Source organism: Erpetoichthys calabaricus, chromosome 2, assembly GCF_900747795.2.
Source record: "Erpetoichthys calabaricus chromosome 2, fErpCal1.3, whole genome shotgun sequence".
In the NCBI taxonomy this organism is placed as follows: Eukaryota; Metazoa; Chordata; class Cladistia; order Polypteriformes; family Polypteridae; genus Erpetoichthys; species Erpetoichthys calabaricus.
In genome coordinates this window covers 149902525-149929824 of record NC_041395.2, presented here as the reverse complement: position 1 = coordinate 149929824, position 27300 = coordinate 149902525, and the positions used below count along the sequence as shown (strand labels likewise).

Below are 27300 nucleotides of genomic sequence, written 5' to 3'. Positions count from 1 at the left end.
ACTAGAAAACGACTCGCTGCCATGAACAATATGGCAGTGCCCATACAACCAAGAAAATGGCAACAGAAAGCAAAATGGTAATGTCAAGACAACAACAGCACAAAAATAATGAAAATAGCAAATAGAGTCACAACCAGGATTGTTTAACTGATTGAAAGTTTGTTTGTTTTTGCAAAAACAGCACAGCTTTAAACGATAAGGTGAACTTCATTTATCCCTTGGTTATTCGTCATTCATTTCCAGGTTATTGATATTGCTTTCTGTTCATTTTTTACATTTGTCATGGATTTTAGACATAATCCAAAGAGGCCAGAAAGTAGGTCTGCACTTTATTTGTCTTTTGCTGTATTTTTCTACCTAAAGAGAACAGACTGGAGCCCAGCCACACATTCCATTTTGTTTTGTTAGATAAGCTGCCTCCAGATAACACCTTGTACAGACGTATCTTGTCCCGTGTCTGTGTTTCACACTGCATATGACCATTTGCTTCAAGATGAGCTGAGCTGCACTTTTAAAAGCACCTCTGGGTGATATTAAAGCAAAGCATATCTAATTGCAGCCTTTAAGTACCTCATTAGTACACCACATCTCCTTCTCATGAGCTGCTTTGTTATCAAAGAATTAAATATTACACAAAAACCTTTGTTTCTCCCATTCTTACTTTTATGAGCCCCAGCATGGCTACAAATTTAAAGTGGGAATAGAAGAGCTATGGTAATAGCTGGCATTCACTTTTAATGCATCCCTGCACTTTCAAAGTACATCATCCAGGCAGGAAAGCTGCTTCTTCATTTCTTTGTTGCTTGCCTTTCTTCTCTTGATACTGTTCATAATCAAGATCTGTCTATTTAATGCAGTTTTTGCACTAATGACAGGTTTATTTAAAAGAAAAAATAAATAAGGGGGTGTCTACAATTGGAACACTTCTTTCAAAAATATTAGCCAGAAATAAGGTTAACATAGCATTTACAATTCATGTATTATTACATCTCTCGAACTGCTCTTTCTTTTTGTTATTTTGCACAAATTGCAAATCCTTCCTTCTGTTCTTGTATACTCCATCCAGAACTCTTCTAAATCATAAAATGAGATTACTTGGCCTGGAAAAGGTGCTAATCTTTAACAGTTACTCATTCATTTAATAATTTATTAAGTGCCTATAATGTATGACATGTCCTGGCCAACATAAACCAACTTATGAAAAGGAAGAAGGATGAAAATGTTGGGAGATAAAAACACGATCTGTTTAATGTTCTTTTAATTCTTCAGGGCAGAAAAAAGTACAGTATATTTTATTCTTTTAGAAATGAAACATGAGGCAGCCTGTCTTGGTATGCACAACCCATGTATGTATTTACTTTCACCTTATTGATGTTATTTAACAATAGCTGTTTAGGAAACATCCTCATTTATAACGACAGCTCAATTCTTGGTTGTTGAGAGGTTGGGAGCATGCACTGATTCCGTGTGTTGCCACATCCATCACACAACGAACCACCTCAGGATCCCAAATTAGGATCCAAGTGCAGTCGTGCAATGGGTGACACCTCAGCACCACTCTATTTCAAATGGAATAGTGTGATGTTTGCTAAAATAGCTGGAGTCCCAATCCTGTCACCAACTCTTGCAAGCTGGAGGACCTGCTTGGAGGGCTGGATATAGGTTAACATCATACCCAGGGCCAAGCAGTTGCAGGTCAAGGGTGCAACATTATTTTGGGAATTAGTGAAGAGTGAAAACAGTCAAGTTTAAATTCACATAATATACAGTTTTGCTAAATAGACAATAAAATTAGTTTTGCAGTGAATTCCACAATTATGGAAACACAAAACTCACTAAAACGAGTCTTTTGGAAGTTTTAAAGACATTTGGGGTGAAAAATGAGATATAGTACTCCCTAAAGCCTTAATATGTGTACTTGTATTCTTTTCTACAGCTGCTAAATGCAAGTAATTTGTCACTGTCCCAGAAGACACATTATGAATGTCTCCTTACCAGGTTACCATTATAATGAAAGGTCAGTGATGGATGGGCTGCCTGGCTGTATTGAAAGGACAGAAGGGAACTGTCCTCTATGGAAAGACAACCCTGTAATACATGGGGTGGCAGCATTCAGCCTGCAGGGCAACCTGGGAGATATAGTTCTGATGAGATATTGGGGTTCTTGGGGACCACCAGGAGGAGCTGCAGAGAGACATCATCACCTGTTTAAGGAGATCACACAAGAAGTACTCCCAGGTCCCAGATAAAAGTAACTACTCCACATCTCCAGGGGATCCATTTGGAGGTGGTAGACAAAACTTGTTAAAGAAGTGTGGAAGGAGGAGGGAAACATACAGGAAAGAGAAACTGTGGACTATTCTGTTCAGTAACATGAAGAAAAACCTGTTGAGAGGTTCTTTACTAACAAAACTGTTATTTGTACTCATGACTTGGTGTTGTGCAATTGGGCCTGGGGTTTGGGATGCTGCTACAAACTTCAAAGATCATATCGCAGACAAGTGAAATCAATCCTATTTATGGCTCGTTTTCATCACCACAGAGGAACACTTTTTTATTTTGATCTCCTGCATATTTTTCACATGAAGACACAATAAAAAGCATAATTGTGAACATTACTGTGTTTTCTCCACAGGAAATATTCACTAGACAGGAAATCACACTTACCTGGAAGCCAGCTTTTGCTGTTTCTTGGTTCCTGAAGAAGAGGTCTGGGATGAATATTATCCAAGTGCTATGGCGCTTTAACTTTTTTTTCTGTCTCTGATGCATCTGTAGAATTGTGATCACCATGATTATCACTATAATTGGCAAAGTGGGTATCACACTACCAGAACATCTCTGGAACTCAGCAAAATGTCTGCACATAAGAGGAACTGAGGCTGCTGATTTTTTCTTTCACTAGAGAACTATATTTAAATACTAAATGAACTGATGTATGTGGAAAAATGCATTCAAATGCTTCTAGACAGGAGCTACACTCCCTTCTTTTTCTGTTAATGGCACAAGTTTCCCTGGAAGCAAAATGCAATTCAATTTGCCATTTTGTTTTTGCAAAGTCAGTTTGACTTCAGATGGTTTATGATTAGTAAAGAAAGGTAAAAAATAACTCTGGAAAGAAATCAAACCTTATATCTGTCAAATTACCTAGCTAGTATGTATTCTTCTCAAGTCTCGAACAGGTGTGCCACATGCTTAACCTTTTATAGAATTGTTAATAATATCATGGGTAACTTGGTCCTTATATCCAACAGACTATGTTTAATGCTCCTTCAACAGTCTAACTGAACCTGATTATCAGAATTTTTGGATACAGATGTTTCATATCCCTATAATAGATACAATTGCTTAAATCATGGCTAACAACAGTTACTTAGTTGAGTTATTCTAATACAGTCTCAATTGGTTATTTCAGCTCCAGTGCTTATTACATCTTCTCTTGCAAAGATTAGCTGCGTCCCATCTGTTGAAAGTTCAGAAGCTCCTCTTCCCAAACCTCAATGTATCTGGAAACATGATCCTAATAATAATTTCAGGAAACCTAATATTAATTATGGATTTATTACAATTTCTACTTAGGGTACATATGAGATGTGTAGTGTCTAAGCAATTTAAGAAATACATATTGGTTTAAATGAAATGGCACCTCATCAGAAATGTTGCATCGAATTTGCTTCCATCCTGAGTAAACATAACTTTACCAAACTCATGCATCACATAATATGTTTAAAAAACTGGCATCTCTCTGATGTCCTGTTTGGTTAAGAGACTGTGAAGAAGAACTTCAATATGTATACTCATTTCAAAATTTCAATATTCATCCATATGAATGTGAGCTTACATTAAGTTAAAATCTCATTATACTGTACTTTCTGAACCATCATAAAATCAGCAATGAGATTAAATCGATTTTAACCCTGTGGGAATGCAGCACAGACTTTGGGGCATGGGTATTGTTGGTTTCACACATTTTACATTACCTAAAACACCAGATGTAAACTCACATTCATTAGGTTACGGCATTGCTTTATTCACCTTTGCCTTCATATGCCCACATTCTTGTTATTTAAAACAACATTCTTTTTGTATGCAATAGTTTATCACAGAAAAATGTACAGTACTTGATTGGTCAACCTATTATTTTACATGACATAAGTATTGACTACATCGAAAACTTTATGGTGCAGGCCTTCAACTGTAGCAATTGGCGTTTAGGAATACATACCTCATTGTACCTCACTGTTGATAAGACATGGCACCAAATTCTAAAGAACCAAAGCCTGTAGAAGTAAAAAAAAATATCTTGGATTCTGATGATTTTTAGTGTTTAGACAGAACATAGCAAAAATCATTGGAGTCAATGAATCTATTCTGCCAGATGTCAAAACTGAAAGTTAATGCTGGCAGTGTAATGACATAAGATTTGTTTTCATGGTACTTAATGGCTCCGATAGATAGATAGATAGATAGATAGATAGATAGATAGATAGATAGATAGATAGATAGATAGATAGATAGAAGGGGGCTCCGCCCCCTGCTCGCTTCGCTCGCCTACCCCCGGTGTTTTGAACCTGTGCCCGCTGGTCAGCTGTAGTTTCAGACGCGCGTTGTAGGAGCTTGCGTTGTTTTGAACCCGTGCTTGCCCTGCTTCTGTGGTTTGAGACGCGCGTTGTAGGCGTATATCCGTCAGTTGAGCTCGTTCGGTTTGAACCCGTGCCTGTTTTGCCTCCGCAGTTTCAGACGGTGGATAGGAAGTAAAGAACGCATTGTATGGCAAATGACAAAGATTTATTGGAATATCTCTTTATATACAGTATTTGTAGTAAAGATGGTTTGTTGTCCTTGAATGATTTTTTGTTGGTATTGGAGTATTTATAACTTAAAGTTTAATGTCAGATGAACGCCGAACTCATGAGAAGGCTACATAAAGTTGTCCATGTCCAAATACGCGCTCAGAGAGGTATATACCAAATTTGTCCATGGTCTGTGCTTGGGATTTGTTGATTGTCATGGCAAATGCAGGTTTACTGGGAAATTTGCTTCGTCCAAGTGTAAATGGCAATTGAAGGGCAGAACTTGTAAGGTGAATTCTAGGAATTAAAACAGTATTGTCAGTATGTGATCCTGTAAGTATTTTTGCTTCAATAACATTGTTTGATATGGTGTTGATGACTAAACGTGTACCGTTGCATAAACCCTGTTTAGTATTAACGTTTTTTAATAGCATGACAATTGTTCCGATTTTAAGGTTAAGATTGTGTTGTGGCAATCCGGCTGGGTTAATAGTGTTCAGATATTGTAAAGGGAAATTAAGATGTTCAATGTCGTCTGCAGAATCAATTTTGTCAGTACTTAGAAAGAGGCGGCTTTCTCCAGGTAGTAATGCAATGACTTGGTTAATTATGTGATCCACATCAATATTCTTTGGACATAATATAGCCCGTCGCGTTAACAGTGTTATCTGGTCTATTGTTTTGGAGGCGTGAGCGCAATTACATCAGTTCTTCCTTGTTTAGCGTTAGTAACATGGATAATGGATTGCACTTATTGTTAATACGTAGCGTTTTCTGTGGTTGAATTGTTAACCCTTTGCAGTCGTATTTAATTTTCAACGTCACGCTACATTAGTCGTAATTAATTATTGAAAAAACGCCAATAATTACAGCAGTTATTTTTTTCAAGCACGTAGGAATAACACAGGCCACTTTTCTCGACCAGGCGACTGTGCAAATCGGTCAGAAACTTGCAGGGCCACCAGCGGTGGCCTGACGACCTATAGCGCACTTTTTACTAAGGCCAGTTTTCTGGCCTAACGACCGCAAAGGATTAAAAATGTATGACTGTAATGTGATGATTAAGTTATGCTATATAGTTGTCACGTGTGAGGATGACGAACCTTTAATACGGAGTGTTCGTTTATTCTTATTACCCATCAGGTGTTGTGCCAGTGTCTTGTGTGGTTGCACTGTAAATATTGTATCACTGTAATGTGATTCAAATATGTTGTGGAGTCCGTATTTGTGGGGTTTCTGTACTATATCGTGTTTTTGCTTGCGGGTTATTAGAGGTGCGTGGATCATGCATGTGTAGTGTGTTTGCGTATTGTCTGGCGCTTTCCGTATTCCAATTGATTTGTGACCCTTTCTGGACTCCGAAATCTGTCCCGTTTTACTCTGGGGTGGCGTATCATGTCGTGTTTGATTTGTGAACCTTTCTCGACTTGGTATTCTGTCCCGTTTTACACTGGGTTTGGGTGCTGTAATCTCAGGCTTGATGGGTGACACCGTGTGGACTCCGTAGTCTGTCCCGTTTCACTCTGGGTCGTGTGTGTGACTCCTCCTTTTTGTGTGCTATGGGCTTTGAGTGGCGCCTGCGTCTGACTCCTCTTTTTTGTGTGCTATGGGCGCGTTGTCTCATTTCTTATTTCTGTTAGTGGAGGGGGGCTTTGTGTCTCAATTCTTATTTATGTTAGTGTGTGTACTCCATAGTCTGTCCCGTTTCACTCTGGGGCTTTGTGTGGCACCTGCGTGTGACTCCTTTTTTTTTGTGTGCTATGGGCGCGTTGCATAATTTCTTATGCGTTGCCTCATTTCTTATTTCTGTTAGTGGAGGGTGGCTTTTCCTGTGGAGGGGGGCTTTGTGTCTCATTTCTTATTTATGTTAGTGTGTGTACTCCGTAGTCTGTCCCGTTTCACTCTGGGTCGTGTGTGTGACTCCTCCTTTTTGTGTGCTATGGGCTTTGAGTGGCGCCTGCGTCTGACTCCTCTTTTTTGTGTGCTATGGGCGCGTTGTCTCATTTCTTATTTCTGTTAGTGGAGGGGGGCTTTGTGTCTCAATTCTTATTTATGTTAGTGTGTGTACTCCGTAGTCTGTCCCGTTTCACTCTGGGGCTTTGTGTGGCGCCTGCGTGTGACTCCTTTTTTTTTGTGTGCTATGGGCGCGTTGCATAATTTCTTATGCGTTGCCTCATTTCTTATTTCTGTTAGTGGAGGGTGGCTTTTCCTGTGGAGGGGGGCTTTGTGTCTCATTTCTTATTTATGTTAGTGTGTGTACTCTGTAGTCTGTCCCGTTTCACTCTGGGGCGTGGGTGTGATTCCTCTTTTTTGTGTGCTATGGGCTTTGTGTGGCGCCTGCGTCTGACTCCTTTTTTTTTGTATGCTATGGGCATATCCGGTTTACCATTCTCGTTGGAGGGGGGGCTTTGTGTGGCGCCTGCGTCCACGGGCAGGTCCCTGCGTCCATATCCGGTTTACCATTCTCGTTTAGTAATATGGATCAGTGGTTGCAGTGGATTCTCCATGCTTGACAGGAGCCTGCTCAGTGGCCGTCGCTCTGCCACAGATGTCAAACTGTCCAGCTCCGTGCCTACAATAGAGCCTGCCTTCCTCACCAGTTTGTCCAGGCATGAGGCATCCCTCTTCTTTATGCTGCCTCCCCAGCACACCACCACATAGAAGAGGGCGCTCGCCACAACCGTCTGATAGAACATCTGTAGCATCTTATTGTAGATGTTGAAGGACGCCAGCCTTCTAAGGTATAGTCTGCTCTGTCCTTTCTTGCACAGCGCATCAGTATTGGCAGTCCAGTCTAATTTATCATCCAGCTGCACTCCCAGATATTTATAGGTCTGCACCATCTGCACACAGTCACCTCTGATGATCACGGGGTCCATGAGGGGCCTGGTCCTCCTAAAATCCACCACCAGCTCCTTGGTTTTGCTGGTGTTCAGGTGTAGGTGGTTTGAGTCGCACCATTTAACAAAGTCCTTGATTAGGTTCCTATACTCCACCTCCTGCCCACTTCTGATGCAGCCCACAATAGCAGTGTCATCAGCGAACTTTTGCATGTGACAGGACTCCGAGTTGTATTGGAAGTCCAATGTATATAGGCTGAACAGGAATGGAGAAAATACAGTCCCCAGTGGCGCTCCTGTGTTGCTGACCACAATGTCAGACCTGCAGTTCCCAAGACGCACATACTGAGGTCTGTCTTTAAGATAGTCCACAATCCATGCCACCAGGTATGAATCTACTCCCATCTCTGTCAGCTTGTCCCTAAGGAGCAGAGGTTGGATGGTGCTGAAGGCGCTAGAGAAGTCTAGAAACATAATTCTTACAGCACCACTGCCTCTGTCCAAGTGGGAGAGGGATCGTTGTAGCTTGTAGATGATGGCATCCTCCGCTCCCACCTCCTCCTGGTATGCGAACTGCAGAGGGTCGATGGTGTGACTGACCTGTGGCCTCAGGTGGTGAAGCAGCAGCCGCTCCATGGTCTTCATCACATGCAACGTCAGAGCGACAGGCCGTAAGTCATTCAGCTCACTAGGATGTGATACCTTTGGGACTGGGGTGATGCAAGATGTTTTCCAAAGCCTCGGGACTCTCCCCTGTTCCAGGCTCAGGTTGAAGATGCGCTCTAGAGGACTCCCCAGCTCCAATGCACAGGCTTTCAGCAGTCGTGGCGATACTCCATCTGGACCCGCTGCTTTCCTGGCACAAAGTCTCCTCAGCTCTCTGCTTACCAGGCCTGCTGTAATTGTGGATTGGGGTAAACTCTCTCCTATGCTAGTATCAGCAGAAGGATGGGTGGAGGGTGCAGTACTCCGAGGTGAGTGTGGGTTAGGGTGGTCAAACCTGTTAAAAAATTTGTTCATCTGGTTTGCTCTCTCCACATCTCTCTCGATGGTGGCACCCCGCTTCAAGCTGCAGCCAGTGATGATCTTCATACCATCCCACACTTCCTTCCTGCTGTTATTCTGCAACTTCTGCTCCAGCTTTCTCCTGTACTGCTCCTTCACCGCCCTGAGCTGGACTCAGAGTTCCTTCTGCATGCGCTTAAGCTCATGCTGATCACTACCTTTAAAAGCCCTTTTCTTCTGGTTCAAAAGGCTCTTGATGTCACTTGTAATCCATGGCTTGTTGTTAGCATAGCAGCGTACTGTTTTTACTGGAACTACAATGTCCATACAGAAGTTGATGTAGTCAGTAGTGCAGTTAACAACCTCCTCAATGTTCTCACTATAAGATCCCTGCAGGATATCCTAGTTCGTAGTTCCAAAGCAGTCTCTTAGAGCCTGCTCTGCCTCAGGGGACCACTTCCTGAATGAGCGTGTGGTTGTAGGTAGTTCCCTCACTCTTGGTTTGTAGTGAGGCTGAAGCAGAACCAGGTTATGATCTGCTTTCCCAAGTGCAGGCAGCAGGGTGGTGCTGTATGCGTCTTTAACATTTGCATACAGTAGGTCAATAGTCCTATTTCCCCAGGTGTTACAATCCATATACTGGGAGAAGGCAGGTAATGTTTTGTCCAGCATTACATGGTTGAAGTCTCCAGCGATTAGCACAAGAGCCTCAGGGGGCTGTGTTTTAGTATTTATTATTATTTATTTAGTATTTAGTATGATCACAACTTTTCTTACTTACAATGTGTTTTAAATTAAATATGGTAACTCCATATAAGCAAGAAAAATATGTTTTTTAAATATTGACAATGAGAAGAAAATGACAATCATCAAAATATCCCTAATTAAAGAAAAATAAAAGAGCACTGTAGTCCCACGCCAGCCAGAAAATGGAGGAGACTGGAGAATAGTAAAGAAAAGAGAGAAAAATCTGCATCACAGGGTAACCACTGTGTAGAGCCATCTCTGGATCGTAAGACTGAACGAGCTGTTGATTTGTCATGCAGAGAGTTTCAAGAGTGCTGGCTTAAAAAACTACGACTTCCAGTGGACCAACAAGACAGTCAGGGCATCTCCAGTGCGATGTCAGCGATAGTTCTATAGAAATAGTAGCTAAAACAAACACCCTCCACTGGAGCACAGAGAGGAGGAGAGTTGAGAAGTCCAAAAGTAGGGGAACATGAATGGAATGGAGAAAGAGATTTGACCAAATAGGACCATACAGAACCAACTGGGAGTATAGGAACAAAATATGTGGAAAAAAGTGCTAAGAGTATTTGAGGAACAGAGGAAACCAAGCAGGGTAGGTGAAAAAGCCACTAAGAGGACCATGTTGAGGTTTGGATAAAATCCATGTATAATTTTGAACTGGGTGTTCTGGTGATGGTGTTTTTAGATATATTTTTGACATTTCTAAAAAAACAGAAATTCTATACACAGTTGTATGCAAAGGGAGATGACAAAAGCTGCAGATCAGAACAACATTAAAATGCCAAAGAAATAATGTTCTTCCATGTCCATCAGATACATCCTTTTAAGTTGTTAGTCTTCTTTTCTGCAAATGGCTGCTTTCAGACAGAAATCTAGAAATGTGATCAAATGATTCCTGGAACATAAGAGTGATCTCATCTTACAACAATAGCCTCCTCAGTCTTCAGATCTCAGGCCATTCAAGCATCTTTTACATGAAACAGAGTGAGCTGTTTCGAGTAAATATCTATCAGGCATTAATCTGCAACTACTAAGAGACATAGTGAAGTCAACATGGGATTGGCATACCTTTGAAGCCTTTTTGAGCCAATGCCTGATGATTTCAGATTATTCTAGAGGCCCATTTCACTGTTAGGTAGGTGTGCCTTATCAAGTGGTCACAGGTTATGCTACTGCAAAGAACCATATGGAGAGCGGACAGTTCGGAAAGCATGTATCATAAAAGATAGACTTACATAAGTCGTAAATTCGCCTTTGTGTAGATTTATTATACTGTATGAATTTGCCTTTTTATTCTATATTTGAGATTACATAATAATATAAGGACTAAAGTTCTTTGAGGCAGAAGAATTTTATTTACGTCTGACTATGTGCAAGTCTACATTGTTAATCTATACCCACTGAAGTTTCACTCAAAATTGTGACAGTTCTGATTTAGTGATCTTCTATAGCATTGATGAATTAATGACCAAATTATGACCATCTAAGCATAAAAATGAATACATATTTGACAAATTATTCTGTTATTTTACTGCTGTAAGAAAATATATGAACAATTAAGGCGGCACGGTGGCGCAGTGGTACCGCTGCTGCCTCGCAGTTAGGAGACCCGGGTCCTCCCTGCGTGGAGTTTGCATGTTCCCCCTGTGTCTGCGTGGGTTTTCTCTGGGCACTCCGGTTTCCTCCCACAGTCCAAAGACATGCAGGTTAGGTGCATTGGTGATTCTAAATTGGCCCTAGTTTGTGTGTGTCCTGCGGTGGGTTGGCACTCTGCCCAGGATTGGTTCCTGCCTTTTGCCCTGGGATTGGCTCCAGCAGACTCCCGTGACCCTGTGTTCGGATTCAGCGGGTTGGAAAATGGATTGATGGATGAACAATTAACACGCTTTTTTACCACAAAGCTTAAAGAATTTTAGGAACCAACCTACTGGTCAGTCAATACCAGAAGGCATAATGGAAACCTTGTAAGAAAATGCCCACAGAGTGGGAGCAGCATTTATGGCCATGAGCAGAATGCCTATTACTGGCAGCTAGCTGATGGCAGTTTGGAGATAAGGGATGGGGTGTAGAATTATACCAGACTCTAGCTCTTATCTGAGTAATTGGGAATCAGAAGTGTAATGTTCCTAGAGAAAGGAAGGAGGCACTTTTATCAGGTGGAATTGTCTTGTGAAGTAACTCTAGCTTTGTAACATTGTTATTTATTTTTTTTCTCAAATGATCAAATGGATACTGGAAGTGACTATTGTATACAAATTTTAGCTATTTGTTTGGAATAAGACAGAACAGCCCAGAAGCATTAATGGCTCAGAGGTTCGTTTTGTCACACATACAGCGTACAGTGAAATTCTTACTAGCATGTGCTAATCAACCTGCAACACATGCAGAATATCCTAGGAATTTATTGGTAGTTTTGTTTGTCAAGGTCGTATGTGAAGGAAGGATGCTAAGATTTGACAAAATAACTTTTTGCGTCAAGACACTGGGAATTATGGGGGCCGAACAGGCCAAAAATCATATAGTTTTGTACGAAAACTATTGGTTTACGTATGAACACCATTGGTTAATGGATAATTACTATTGGTTTGCGTGCATACTTAATTGGTTTACGTGTGAACAATACTGGTTTTATTCATATGAACTGTATTGGTTCGTGTCCGTATATTATCGGTTTGTGCGTGAACTATATGTGTTTGTATATGCATAGCACTGGTTTCCATATGAACTATATTGATTTGCGTGTGTATATCACTGGTTCCAGTACGTTTGTTATTGGTTTGTGAGTGAACTGCATCGGTTTATGCCTGCCTGTTATCGGTTTGCGTATGAACCATATTGGCTTGCAGTCTGTGCCAGTCTAACGATGGATTTGTGCATGCACTATATTGGTTTCATGCACGTCTTATACTGGTTTCACGTGGGTAACATATCGGTTTTGCGCTTGAACTCTATTGGTTGTATGTGTGTACCATGTCGGTTTCTCGTACGAAACATACTGGTTATGCGTGCACACTCTAATGCAACTTTGTATATGAACTACTGTATACTAGGGGGCTTCGCCCCCTGCTTGCTTCGCTCGCCAACCCCTGTGTTTGGTTAAATGGATATACAATTTTACATGTTTTTTTTTGGAATTGTTTCAATTTCATTATTTTGACTTTTACTTTAAAGCTTCATTAAAAGCAATATTTTTTGGAGACACATTGTGACAACGCAACGTATAAGTGCCCGTGAGTGAATATTGTTTCTGTTTCTGTAATAAATAATCTGAGTTTTTCTGTTTGTCCCTGTGATTTATTGATTGTCATAGCAAAAGTTATTCTCATGGTAAACTGTAAACATTTTACTACGAATGGCATATCACGATCTCCTTTGGTGTGTAAGGTTACTCGCGGAATATATACAACACCTTTCTTTTTGCCTGTTAAAATGTGCATCACTTCTCCGAGATCATCAATATACACCCGACAGAATTGTGTACTCTTTGAAATTTAACTTGTCGTTCCTTTAACTGTTGTGGGACCACAGATTCTCATAGCATATGGTCCATTATTGTGTAAATCCACGTTTTGTCCATTGAATGATACGAATGCGAAAAGACTTTGTTGTCTACTCTTTTTTTCAGACCTCAATTTGTCCTGGTATTTTTTCAATTACACCTGGTTCTGATGATTAATCACCTTTTGTTTGCGGTAATGCAATCGTTTCTATCTTTTCTTTGATACTGTAGTGACTGACATGATAAAGTGTCACAAAAGTTTTACCTGAACAATCGCTGACTTCCTAACCCCAAACACAACTTTCTAGCACCCTCTCCAACACCCCCCCTTACCGCATGAAATCAATACCCCGCTATCAGTCCTCCGTACTGTACTCCGCCATCCCTCAATCGGACCTAACAGTCACTTAAAACCAAAAAGCCCTCAACCTGGCGTGGGACGCTACAATACTTTCAAATTTTACTGCTTTCATATTCTGTACCTTTGTCTGCATGTGTATCGCGCCATCGTTTGTTTGAGCCTTTCGAATTCCACTGCTTTCATAATCTCTTATCTGCCTTTTTTTCTCTCCAGTGCCTTTGGGTATTCTTCGTATTGTCCTTATACGCTTTCTATGCGCTGAGAGCACATGATTTGTGTGTACTATATGGTTTTACACGATTGATTTTTTTTTGATCGGTGTGCTCTTATATATTCCGTACTATCTTTGTGGACCTTTGCGGACCCCGTAGTGTCTTAAACCGTGCCTGCTTTGCTTCCGCAGTTTCAGACACTCGTTGTAGGCGCCTGCGTTCATTGATCTTATCCAGGTAGGCTCGTGTGTGTATCGTTGAACTGTATTGTGTTTGAATTTAGTGTAAAGCGTTCAGCGGTTTGTACAATCCCAAGCAGCACATTATTCCTAACTTCACTCCGCAGTAGTCCACTCACAATATGGCGGTTGTTTTATTTGCTATTTCCGTTAGTTGAGCTGTACACGCCTGCGCAGTATGTCTCATGGTCCCATCGCCATGTACCTGCGTCCATGCCATCCGGTTTACCATTCTCGGTTAGTAATATGGATTGGTTCTGCGTGCAGACTATATTGGTTGTTCACGTGATCTTCAGTGGAAATGGGAGGGGTAAGAAACAGGAACTCAGGGGCCGGTAGAGTCATGGATCGTGAAGAGGAGCTGAGGATCTGGGTTTAAACAGTGTAGTATATTTTTTCCGCACAATAGGTTTGTGAAAGGACTTGCTGGTAATTATTACTATTTAATATAATCTGCCAATCGAGTCTGTAATGAACACAAGGCTGAAGTTAAGTATGCATTTGGTTGTCTTTTTATTTGCTTCCAGCTACATGCTCGCTTGCAACCCGCGACTGTACTTTTTCACACAGCTTTTGCAAACTAGTTACTTATTTTAAAGGCAAAGTATTCTATATTTACGACTAATGCCTTTATCCAGCATAACATTTAGTTACTACTGGTTACATTACTTATGTCCAGCGATCCCGAAACTGCGCCTCACAGACAGATGAAATGACTTGCTCATGGTTACACTGTGTCACTATCAGGACTTGAATCGACAAATGCAGGGACTTAGAATGACATGGATATTATCCATTTGAGTCAAATTAAATTGTTATGTAATCATCTTTAGCTGTAAAACAGTAGTATATGACTAAAATTCAAATGATCTGAAGGCACACAGTATAAGTAGAAAAGCAAACTGGAAATCCTTTGCAGATTGATAGTTGTGTATTTATTAAGTAAAATCTAGAATTCCCTGCCAACCCAATCTTTCACAGAGTATGTGAACAGTAGGAACTTTGGAAATACATTAAATGGACCATCTTTAGAAAAGTGGACCAGCAAATCACACTAAGGTAAATGTGTGTGAAACCAAAGATGAGGAATCAGACAGGCTGAGGCACATTTAAAGGAATCATGTAGCATGTTTAGGTGGTATTTACTGGCATGTTCCTATCCCATCTTCATTTAATTAAAGCCTTCATTTTTAAGGATTTCCAATTTTTTACAAGAGAAGGGATTAAATTCAGTCCACCACACTTTCTTGCTTAGCTAACAGCTAAATTGTTCCGGTATCCCTTCCAGATGTTACTGATCAGGGTTATCTTCAGGTAAAAAGTATGAATTAGCATAATCCGCCCTAATTTGGGGTGTTCGTAAGAAATGTAATTATTTACTACATGAGTTAGAAGTATATCAAAAACAAGAATAGTTTCGTCAGATATTTGAAATATTAAAAATGTATGCTTCAATTTAAATGTTAAAAGTCTAAACAGTCTCGACTGCAATAGAAATTTATAATTTTTCACCCTCTGATGGAGGTTCATAGGGGACTAGATCCCTAGCAAAGGATCAAAACTCAAAAATAGCATCATATTCATAATAACTGACCTTGAAATAGTCTAAAACAATATCCATCCATCCATCCATTTTCCAACCCGCTGAATCCGAACACAGGGTCACGGGGGTCTGCCGGAGCCAATCCCAGCCAACATAGGGCACAAGGCAGGAACCAATCCTGGGCAGGGTGCCAACCCACCGCAGGACACACACAAACACACCCACACACCAAGCACACACTAGGGCCAATTTAGAATCGCCAATCCACCTAACCTGCATGTCTTTGGACTGTGGGAGGAAACCGGAGTGCCCGGAGGAAACCCACGCAGACACGGGGAGAACATGCAAACGCCACGCAGGGAGGACCCGGGAATCGAACCCAGGTCCCCAGATCTCCCAACTGCGAGGCAGCAGCGCTACCCACTGCGCCACCGTGCCGCCCTAAAACAATATCTCACATACTTATGTTTGAATTTGTCATCTTTAACCTTCTAGGAGTGTCCCTTAAGGGGCTAAGACCACCAGTAAAGAATAAAGTATGAAAAATGTCAGCAACCTCGAAACACCAGAAAACGACACTCTTCATGCCTATATTACCAGTTCCTATTTTTCTGATGTTTTATGCAAAGAAGTATATTTGACCCCTTATATCCCATTAGGGGTAACTGCTCGGGTTGGTTGATGTGGCATGCATAACTTCAAGTCCTACTAATGATCATTTTTGCTGACGTCTCCTATTGGTTTACTGTTTATCATAAGTGTTTAATTTTCCAGCACATAATATGGTCCAATAATGATGTCTAACTAAACATCAAGATGAGTTGAATGGTATATCCTATGTGTTTTTTTTCATACAGGTGAGTCAAGAGGTGCCAGACAAAAAAACGGAAATCATTTCAAAGTGTTACAAAGTAATTTTTATGAACACTACACATGACTTGATAGTTCTTTCTTACCTGTGTGAGAAGAAGTGCTTTCAGGTTTATATTTGAATGCTTTTCTTTTAATTTTCTCTATTTTTAATTTTAGTGGCCATGGACACTGGTGATAAATATATTAAGTGGTAACTAGTGGTATTGTGATTTCCTCCTGATATGTAATCAATTTTAAGCAGGCCCGGATTAAGACCCCCACAGGCCCCTTAGCTCCTTAACAGAGAGTTGATCATACTTTCAACAATGCAGAAAACAGACAGCAAGTAGTTTAATGCTGTGCAGTATTTCCCACTCTTGACTCGTTTCACCATTTGTTCCATTTGGTCATATTGGGCAGTGGAGACTCAATCGTTTCATACCATCATGCCATCATGTGCCCCTGGATGTGCACCCAGAATGCCCTGGTGCTTCATGAAGTCCTAAATTTAGGAGAATTCTTTAGGTAAACTGTAAACAAGACATCCATTTCTTGCTGGCTGTCAGATTTGGCACACAAGAGTCTAAAATGATTTTGCACTTCATACCAATAAAAAGCAAATAGGTATTTATTTCTCTCATAGTAATCTGTAAATTCTCAAAAGAAAACAGTGATACAATTAAGCATACTTTTCAACATATTTAGAAATTTAAAAAAGGAAACACTTTCAGTGCAATAAAGACAAAAAGTGACATTACTGTGCTTTTTCTTATAATTCACAGTGCACTTTACACAAAATAATTTTTACACTATTATATTAAAACTCATTACTCTGAGAAACAAAAGAGTGAATGCTAAACAATCATTTTGTAACTGTGGATATTGTATACTAAACTCAGAAACACAAATTAGGCAGGAATAGTTCTGTTTAATAAGAGGCTGCTTGTCAAAGCTTTAATTTAACAATTGCACACATTGTTATGATTTGCAATATCTCCTTATTTTTGGTAGTACAGTAACCAGGTTACTAAGTTGGCTGTATCAATCAATTAATGAACGGTTTTCTTATTAGTTTGACTATTTTCAGCTTTAAGCTATAAAATAAACAGCACAGCTGTTAGAGTAAAGGTAAAAAAAGAGTTCGATTTAATCCTAATAAATGTAACCTTACAGTGATACAGGCAACCAACCTTAATGCTAGTCTTTCTGTTTTTTTTTCTCCAAAGTGACTGGCTTGATAAAGTCACAGTGAACCATGGTCTCCTCAAGGCAACAAGACAACAAGTTTTAGATGGGTGTCCATTGTGAGCAGAGCTTTACAATGACAAAGCAGACTCAAGTCTTATCTTTTTTATAAAAGATCTCCTCCAGAATGTGAAATTACTTTCTGCTGAGGAGAAAAATCAGTCATGCATTATTCATTTTACCTATCAGTTCACACACTTATAAGCAACATTGATATTTTGTCAACCTCCAATATTTAGGAGCGTTTTTATGAATAAAAAAAATCTGAAAAAAAACCCTGTTTCCATTTGCTTAAAGCTCTCAGTATGTGGGCTACAGTTTTAAGATATGGATTTTTTTGTCCCCTACCTTGTAATTTCAATTTACACAACATACAAAGCAAAATTGAAAAGTAACTGAGCCACAATATTAGTTTTAACTGGTGCACAAACAATATCTTTGTTATACTGCTCATGAAACGGGGAAGGTAGCATTGGTGGCTTAAAAAACTGCCTAACATTTAAGACAATGCTAGCTTCAGAACTTGAAAGGCAGAGAAAAAACTCAGGACACTCCACAAACATGAACATCTTGTAGCTTAGACTAGTACAAGACAATAATTTTCATGAGGAGATCAGTGGGTACCACAGTGTAAAGAATGCTCACATGAAACATTTCATGATAGCTGTGAAATTCGTTTTGTTTTTCGGCAATTTTTTTTCTCCGAGATTCAAGAAATTACAGTGTCCACAGTCTCTTTGTTAGTTTTAATTTTATGTCGGAGTGTTATAGAAAAAAAGCAAAATTGACCGCAGCCAGAAATTCAAAGAAAAGCATTGGTTAGTGGCACGACTTTTCAACAGTCGGTAAATCATTACAGCCTTTTATAGATTTCTGAACTAATTTACTGAAGACTTAAATATAGTGCACCCGTCAATCTCCACGTTGTTGTAATTTTGTTGTGCACAGCACAACTTTCTGTTTTTACAATACAATAAATACACCTGTGCGCTTTTTGAGCCAACATATTAAGAGTATAAAACAATGACAGATGTGGGGCTTAGGCACCCATACAGCATAGACACTCTCAACGCTCCAACCTGAAAGTGCCAGACAAGAGTCCAACTACTGTGAAGCTGACCTTGCGGTTTACCTACATAACTTCCAGGATCAAAAGTTATAACTAATAAAAGAGTTGTGCCTTTACCAGAAGAAAGCACCATAACTGTACTCTTTAGGTTCATACAGATGTCAGTGGTATCACAGATGACCAAAGTAATCAACGAATTTTGCTTATCAGGCAGTTCTACCTAGGAAGAAGAGGTACACCCCATGCATCGGGCTGCTTTACATTTCACTTGCTCATTACTTGCCATCAAGTTTGAGTTTGTTTGGAAATTTACCCTAACAATGAGGCAACATAAGTGGCATATGAAGGTCTTGATGATGATACACCAAGGCTTGTGAAACGTGTTAGGAAAGATTCATGGACACATGGTAGCAAAACCGAGAAACCTCTGCTTTTGATCAAACAAGCAAAGTAGTCAAAAGTATATGAGAAACATGTGAAGAAAAAAATGCCCTTCCCTTCCAGAGGCAACTAAAAGAAAGACCCAGTCCTTCTTGCTCCTAGGCACACGCAAGCATGGAGAGATGAGGCAAGATACTGCAAGCTAATGCTGCTTTTCAACGTGCAAATCAGGTTCACTCAATATGCATTGATGTTGTTGCTTACTAAGGAAGATCCTGGAGCGAAGAAAAAAAAAAAATTTGCTTGAGACACCTGAGCCACCCAGTGTTAGGGTGGAGGTGGCATGGCCTCTTCTTGTTTGAAAATTTGCCTTTCAAGGTAATTTGCACTAGTTTATAAATGAATAAATGCCAGAGCACATAACATCGGAGAGTTGGACAACCACACTTAATAAAAACTATACATGTCCCTCAATTGGGGCTGATTTGTCTTAGTAAAAAGCAAGCTGTTTCAAAGATTATAAATTTTAAAATAAGATTTTCAACACATTTCAAAATATATGCTCATTAAAATAGTTCCTTTTTTTCATATCACTGTAGCAAATTGACATTTGAGTGTAATAAAAAAGTGACATGACTTGATTTTACTATTTCAATAGAGAGACTCACTTTTATGGAATGAGTGAATGACCATGACAACGGTGGTGGTGGGATGGCAATGATGATGACCCATTGAAACATAAAATACAGCTAAAAGAGTTTATAACAAAACCATATTGAATCACTCTATATCTATGTATTCTGCATACAAAATATCTAACAATACTAAGCAAATTTTCATATTAAGACATTTATTCAAATAGAAAAATATGCAATATAAACCGTAATAAGAAAACATGATAATTTTGCACCCTCAGATATACAATTGCTACATTTGGACACCCGATCAATCACTTTCTATATGGCCCAGATGGGCAGTCAGATAACAGCCTCTTCAGGCCCAAATGTCTCCCTATAAAGACAACCTTTGATCTACCTGTGTAGTTCAAAGGTTAATTGCCAAAGGTTATTGTCCTTTTCACTCAGGACATTGTCATATGGCTGTGTCCCAAAACACAGTAGTTTGCGCCGAATAAGGAGGGGGACTGTATTTCTTGGTCCCATTGTTCTTTTTCCAGCTTGGCAGAATGGGCATGCTTTCTTGTTTGCAAAGGCCTTTGTCAGGTTTCTGCCTCTCCTTGATCTCCTTGCACAGACACCGCTTCTTTTCAATCATTTCCATCATGGTGTTGTCCCCGTACATCCACTGAATATGTGACACCTAGTGGAGAAAAGTCAAGAGCTTAGCAAAATCAAAAAGCACACATGCAGTTTAGAAACGCTTACCTACACAAGTTAACAGCTCTTGATGGCTGCACCCTTCTGACTCAGCCCTGGTTGACTAATACTGATTCCAATGTGGGAAATGTTTGAGGTAAACAATGAATCATAAGTAAATTTACACCATAAACAAGATTACACTGTTGTCCTCAATGCTGTTGAAAAGACAGACGATTCGAACAAGAAAGGAATTGCAACTGAATCAAAAAATGTTTCAGGCTTAAATTCCACCATTCACCCACTTTGTAACATGATAGGGCTAGAGCTCTCCAAATGCAAATCATTGCAAGTTATGGAGTATGGCTCATGGAAGATATTTTAGGTGATATTCACCCTGGAGGGCACGTTAAAAATAAAAATGATAAGCTATTGGAAAATATTAAGGACTCATGGTGACACTGCAGATGTTTGGCCTATAAATGAGCTTGTGCCTCCTGAGTAGAAGCACTGGTGATTTGCTTTGCAAACTACTTGATAACAGATTCAATGTAGAATAAAGATTGTTAATTACAATATGTTTCAGATTCAAACCTTCTTGAGTTCATTTATACAATCGTGTATTGACCAGATATAACTGGATCAATACAGTACTGTACTTTGGAGCTCTTATTCTTGTTTTGTTCACAAAAGTAATCAAAATACTGGTTAATTTGAATGCTTGCAAATGGTAACACACCTTTATAATGCCTCACTGTGACTGCTCTTTTATGTTTAACAAAGCCAGACATTTTCTTCATGTTATATCTATCTATCTATCTATAAAAATATGGTATATACATGCACATTTTCTTACATTTAAACAAAAATGTACAGATCACTTAGTGATGCCCTATATACAGCATCACCAAGTGTTTCAGCATCCAAAGTGTATACAAGCCCAACAAGAAGTATAGTTTTCTCTGAGATAATGCCTGGAATATTTTTTCAACCTGTTTTCTATTGACAGAATATGGCTGCACAAACAATAGGTCTGTCACATAGCAGAATATGCAGATTGCAAAACTGACAGAAGATGAGAGAACCAGAGCATTATTACTTGGGGAAAATGAACACAGGTTGCTAGGTTAGTTATTGTGGCTAGTATATGTTGATTTTGTAGGTTGTCAAAATCTAACTCATAAAATGCATATATTTCACAATTTTTGTTTTTCTCTTCTTGTAATTTTTTCTTTGACATTTTGTAAAACGTGTATGAAAATGTGCTATAAAAATATATGTTGTTGTTGTTCATGCTATAATAATACTATGCTCCATTATGAAATGTAATGTTAATCTCCAATTGTATTAGATTGTTGCAAAACCATCTATAATGTGATAACATAAATCATCCTAAAGGAAAATATGAGTTGCATCTCATTATTTTTAAGGTTTCTGTAAAACTTTGTCAAAAAATATAGAACACTGCTCAAGTGATATTCTAAGTAAAATTCTGCAGCAGTGGATTCAAGCATTAGACTATCTCCCTGTCAAGGGATAGCTCCTGACTCCTGCCTAGTGCTACCAGGATAGGGTCCATCCTTTAGTGACCCTGAAATGAAGTAAGCGAGTTTACAAAATTATTTAATTGATAGTGCTGAGTAATAAAAATAATATGACTCATTTTACATAAACTTATTTTGGGTGGTGTTACAAATCCAGGTAGTCTAGTTTTTCTACTTCATCCCAAAGACCTTCAGGTTAGGTTAACTAATGATTCTAAACTTGCCCCATGTGAGCTCTATATGAAATGATATTCTATCCAGGGTTGGCTCCTGCCTAATGCTGGTGGAACAGGTTTCTACCTCCAGTGTGTTTGAGAATGTTATGCTACAAATATATTTAAAACTAGCTGTGTAAGCCCGTGCTGTAAAAGGCCTGTTTTCTCCTAGAAATTATTGAAATCGTCAGAAAAAAAAAATGAAATGCAGAGTCAGCGGTTTTGTTTTGCGGACGTGCTTGCCTCCATTGTCTATCAGCGGCTAAGCGAGTTTCTCTCTCCTCGGAGGTTTTGTTTTGCCGATGTGCTCGCCTCACTTGAGTATTAGTGGCTAAGCGAGTTTGTCTTTCATTGGCGATTTCACTTTGGCGATGGAGTCGCTTTCATTCAACTTTATGCCGTAGCCTTGTATTTTGTTCTTCTTCCAACTCGTTAACTTGTGGCCGCCTTGCCGGCTCTTTGAGCTTCATGTTGTAGCCTTGCACTTTTGGGCCAGACTGACAGACATCCACACGTAGACGTTTATATATAAGTTTGGAAAAGTAAATACTTCTAAAGACTATATTTTATTAATTAATTGTGTCCAGTAATGACTTTTGTTAGTTTGTTTTTATGAAGGTTGATAGATACTCAAAAATAGTTGGTGGACTACTATTCTGGAACTCTAGCGATACATTTTGTATTTTCCAAAGAGGAATAAGATGAAGAAGGGAGATTAACATGTGCCTCAAGATTAAGGTTACTTTGTCATGTTCACCGCAAAAACATTGCAAATTGCACAGAAAAAGAATTTAAGAGTTACTTGTACTGAAAAACAGGCAGATTATTTCATATTTACTGAGAAGACCCAATCCATGTTTTGTACATAGCCATTTTTCAAAACCAATTATAGCAGCCTTGGCCTTACAGCTCATCTTTGACTTTGTGAGAATGAGCATGTCAAATAATCTCTTAGGATGCAAGGTGGTTTTAGGAAGAATCTATCTATCTATCTATCTATCTATCTATCTATCTATCTATCTATCTATCTATCTATCTATCTATCTATCTATCTATCTATCTATCTATCTATCTATCCATCCATCCATCCATCCATCCATCCATCCATCCATCCATCCATCCATCTGGGTGGTGAACCAGCTCCCCAAACCCAACACAAAATGAAAAAAGAATTTAAAATAATTCCAGTAATACTAGGCCAAGAGCTGGACACGAAAGGGCAAAGTTCATAAAGATATCTGTGTAGATAAAGATATCAAATTTATCTGCACAGATGTTGGAAAAGAATGCCATCTGTGAGCCTATCTGCAAAAACATTCCTTGTTTTAGATAGATTTCTACTTCTGTTTTTTGCACAGCAATGCACATGGGTTGCTTTCCACTTTGTTCACGGTGAAGCTTGGATAGACTCCAACCACTCATACCCCTGGATTAACTGGGTTTGTAAATTAATCAAAGAATGGATTTATTGCACCTGCTTTCCCGGATACTCATAAAATAAGCAGCTCATAAGATGCCTTAACTGTCAGCCTCAAAAGTCCAAAATTTAGGATTGATATTTGAGTTGAATTCTTCTGATTATTTACATAATGCAGCTAAGGTGAGGTCTTTACTTTGATTTATGGAGGCTAAATGGCTGCTACATGGTTCTGTTACTAGTAGAGTTGATTACTGAATGCTCTTGATACTGGCCAGAATAAACATTTTACAGAATGTCTCCAAATGATTTAAAGTGCAGCAGCATAACTGTTGACAAAGAAAAAAAAAGTTTTGTAGTATAAGAGTACAGATCTCGTCAGTTTGTGAGCACTTGCATTGGCTTCCTGTAAATTTTACAATTGATTTTAAGGTTCTTTTATTACTTTCTAAGGCTCTGGATAGTTTAGCTCCTTGGTATAATAGACAACTATCATCTCAAATGCATCTTCATTCTAGCGGCCCTTCTTTTTTAGCAATACCCGCAGTTTAAATGTACCGGACAGACTCTTTTACTATTATATTCAGTTATTGTGCACTTAAATTATGGAATGCATTGCCACATCACCTAAGGCACTCTCCTACTTTTAGTAATTTTAAGTCTAATTGAAAAACTTACTTTAATTATTTAAATATTTTTAGTATGTTTTTATTTTTAATGATATTGCATTCAATTTATATTGGTTGTAGTATTATTCTTATTGTGTGTGAAGCCATTTGTGTCATAATTATTATAATTAAATGTAAAAGTACACCAATTTCTGGTAGACTGACTGCTAGAAATATACAAAAAAATCTGTTTTGACCAGTTTTTCACTCAGTTGAAACTGCATACGCCTAGAGATGAATATTATTAAAACATAACATGACGCTTGCTTGTTTATAATACAGAATGGGAATGCTTTCATCCCTAAATGCATATTATAAATTAAACTGGCCTTTGTCAACATGTTGTTATTTTAGATTTCCTTATTTCCAACAGATATTTACAATATATGCTCCATTTTGGCACACAAAAAGCCCTCTGGTTATAATGAATTGTTAACAGTCTCTGTATTTATAGGGTAGATGTCCCTAACCTACAGGAAAGCTTCTTTTCCCTTTTTAGTAGATCCAAATAATAAAAACTGGAGAAGAAACAGCAGCTGTGCAGATTCATTCTGCCGTGAAAGGTGTCACCAAACTCGTATCTCCCTTCCTTCTTTTTCTCTTGTACATGCTTTTAACTGCTCTGGGACATACACCTGTTATTTGATTACTAAGAAGCTGGCATTTTCAGCAAAGGAATATCTGGAGCAGAAAAAAAACTAGGAGGGACCTGCTCCATTTGCCTGTCAAAACAAGCTGGAATGTGACTGTTGCTGCTGGAATTGCCTCTTTTTAGCGTTATACTTACTGTATAAAGAGTAAGCAATCGAGTATTCTTTGACAAAAATATAATTTTAAAAAGTACAGTATTATGTACTTCAAATGTTCAATGTGTCAAATGATACATGCTGTCCTAAACAGTGTACAGTGTACAGAATGCAAACATTCTGAGATCAAGCAGGGTAAGGGCTTGGTCAAAGGCACATTTCAACACAGTATTGTGGTAATGACTAATTTTTATGACCTATGATCTTAGGGGCCTCTGGCAAGGCTTCATTTACTGACATCAATAGAGAAGAAACGACACATCTAATGTACCAACACTGTAACCCAATAAGCCGCTTATTTGAAAGCAGACTGTTAATGTTCAGTCGCCACACAATGAGTAGAAAGAATTATTAGAATAAATAATCATTGATTCAATCACCACTAAACCTGCTTGTTCCAATCCAGTGTCACGAGGGAGCCAGCACTCCTTCTAGTCAAACTGAGCATAAAGCAGGAACCCGGCGTGGACGCGGTGTGAATTCAGTGCAGGACACACTCACACACACCCATTCTCAACCTGTTAACTGCTAGATGTGGAATGAAAATAAGAGGAATACAAAACATCATATACTGTACAATTTTAAAAACAACTATGCTGAAATAAGGGATTTTGGGGCAGCTGGCAGGGAATGAATGGTACTGGACAAAATGGCATTTGATCACAAAAAACAAAAAAAAAAATCAAAAGAGAACCTAAGTAATGTGACACGGCCATATTCTATTCATGGAGTTACACTGCTGATGATGGAATAGGTGACAAACCCTTGAACTAAGGCAATAAAAAGGGTTTATTCCATTAATTTGTCATTATCATTTAATATAAAAATGTATATAATTTTAATCAAGTCAAGTTGGGGAGCATGCACTGGTACAGTGCGTTGCTGCACCCACTACACAACGAAACAACTCGGGATCCCAGTGGGCAACACTCCAGGCAGACATGCGGTCCAGTCCCACCCTCCGGAAATTATCCTCTATCTGCCGCAGCCAGGTGTTACGTGGGCGACCCCTTGGCCTGGTCCAGCCACTCGGGTCCCCAACAATGAGGATCTTATGAGTTGGATCACCCTTGGGGCCGTAGTGCTGTAACTGACGCTCCCTCACAATGCAGGTAATGTGCCTCATTCGGGACTCCATGAGCAACCACTCATTCGAAAACAAAGTCAAACCAACGGTACCCAAGCATTTTCCGGTGGAGACACAGTACCATAGGAGTCCAGTCTTCATCTCAGGTCACTGGATAGCATCCATGTCTCACAACCATATAGCAAGACAGGAAGCACCAGGACTCTAAAGACTTCTTTTTGCATAGATATCGGGAGCGCCACACACCCCTTTCCACGACCTCATGACCTCCCATGCCCTTCCAATCCGTCTAGTGACTTCATAGGAAGAGTCACCAGAGACATGAATGTCACTGCCAAGGTAAGTAAACCTCTCGATAAAGTCGACACTCTCTCCGCAAACAGACACACTGCTGATGGCTGTGCCCAAGAGGTCATTAAAGGCCTGGATCTTGGTTTTTATCCAGGACACTCGCAAGCCCAGACACTCAGACTCCTCACTCAGTCTCTTGAGCACCCTGATCAGAGCCTCCATTGACTCTGCGAAGATCACAGCATCATCAGCAATGCTAAGATCCATGAATCTTTCTTCACAGATGCCCCACAGCTGCTGGACCCCACGACCTTGCCCATCACCCAGTCCATACAAGCATTGAACAGAGTAGGAGCAAGAACACACCCCTGACGAACCCCAGAATCAACTGTGAAAAACACAGAGGTTCTGCCTCCACTCTGCACAGCACTCACAGTACCAGTGTACAGGCCGGCCATGATATCCACCAACCTCGAAGGGTTATATATTATAATTTTAATGCAGATTAAAAATTAAATGCTAATAGAGACTGCTAAGGATCATTGAGAGTTCTGTGATCAAAGCCTTATGTTACTAACATAGACCCACGTGAGAATATAATCCAACTGGTAGAGATTTAAACAGTAAAATGAGAGGAAAGTCAGATGTGGCAAATACTAAACAACAGAGAATGGATTAGTAACAGATCATATTAAAGAAAAACAATTCTGTTTATTTTTTGTGATGCTGTCTCATAACCTTTTGTTTTTATTTTACAGTGTTTTAGACACTGCACCTACAACGATAATGAGTTAATCAAACCCCTCCAACTCAATTAACTGACTGATTTACTTATTTTTTACAGCCTTTCTTGAAAAATGCTTTAAATAAAAATAAAATAGTAGTACTGGTGCAGGCAGGCGGTATATTGTGTATAGATACTGTAATGGCAGAAATGGACTACAAGTGCTGTCCAATAAGTAGACTGACACTACACTACCTGCAATTCGATTTCAATGGTCATCATGCACCTCCCATTAGATGCGCATTTCTTTGAATTAAAGTCATTAATTAGTATAGTTAACTTTTGAAAACTTTTAATGTAAATATTACTATTAAAGAAAAAAAAACTGAAGTGAAATGTACACTTTTCAGATATGAATATTAAATGTCTTATTATTAGTGTTG

At 39.3% G+C, this 27300-nt stretch overlaps 1 protein-coding gene across 2 annotated transcripts in view; it reads right to left on the bottom strand.

The window, feature by feature from the left end:
• Positions 1-17256: 17256 nt before the first annotated feature.
• Positions 17257-27300, bottom strand: part of nyap2a (neuronal tyrosine-phosphorylated phosphoinositide-3-kinase adaptor 2a) — a 174304-nt gene continuing 164260 nt past the window's right edge. For both annotated transcript variants that reach the window (XM_028794632.2, XM_051922411.1), the window contains exon 7: positions 17257-20109. In XM_028794632.2, the coding sequence (XP_028650465.2) occupies positions 19882-20109 (228 nt within the window). In that variant the 3' untranslated portion in view covers positions 17257-19881. The remainder of the gene's footprint in view (positions 20110-27300) is intronic.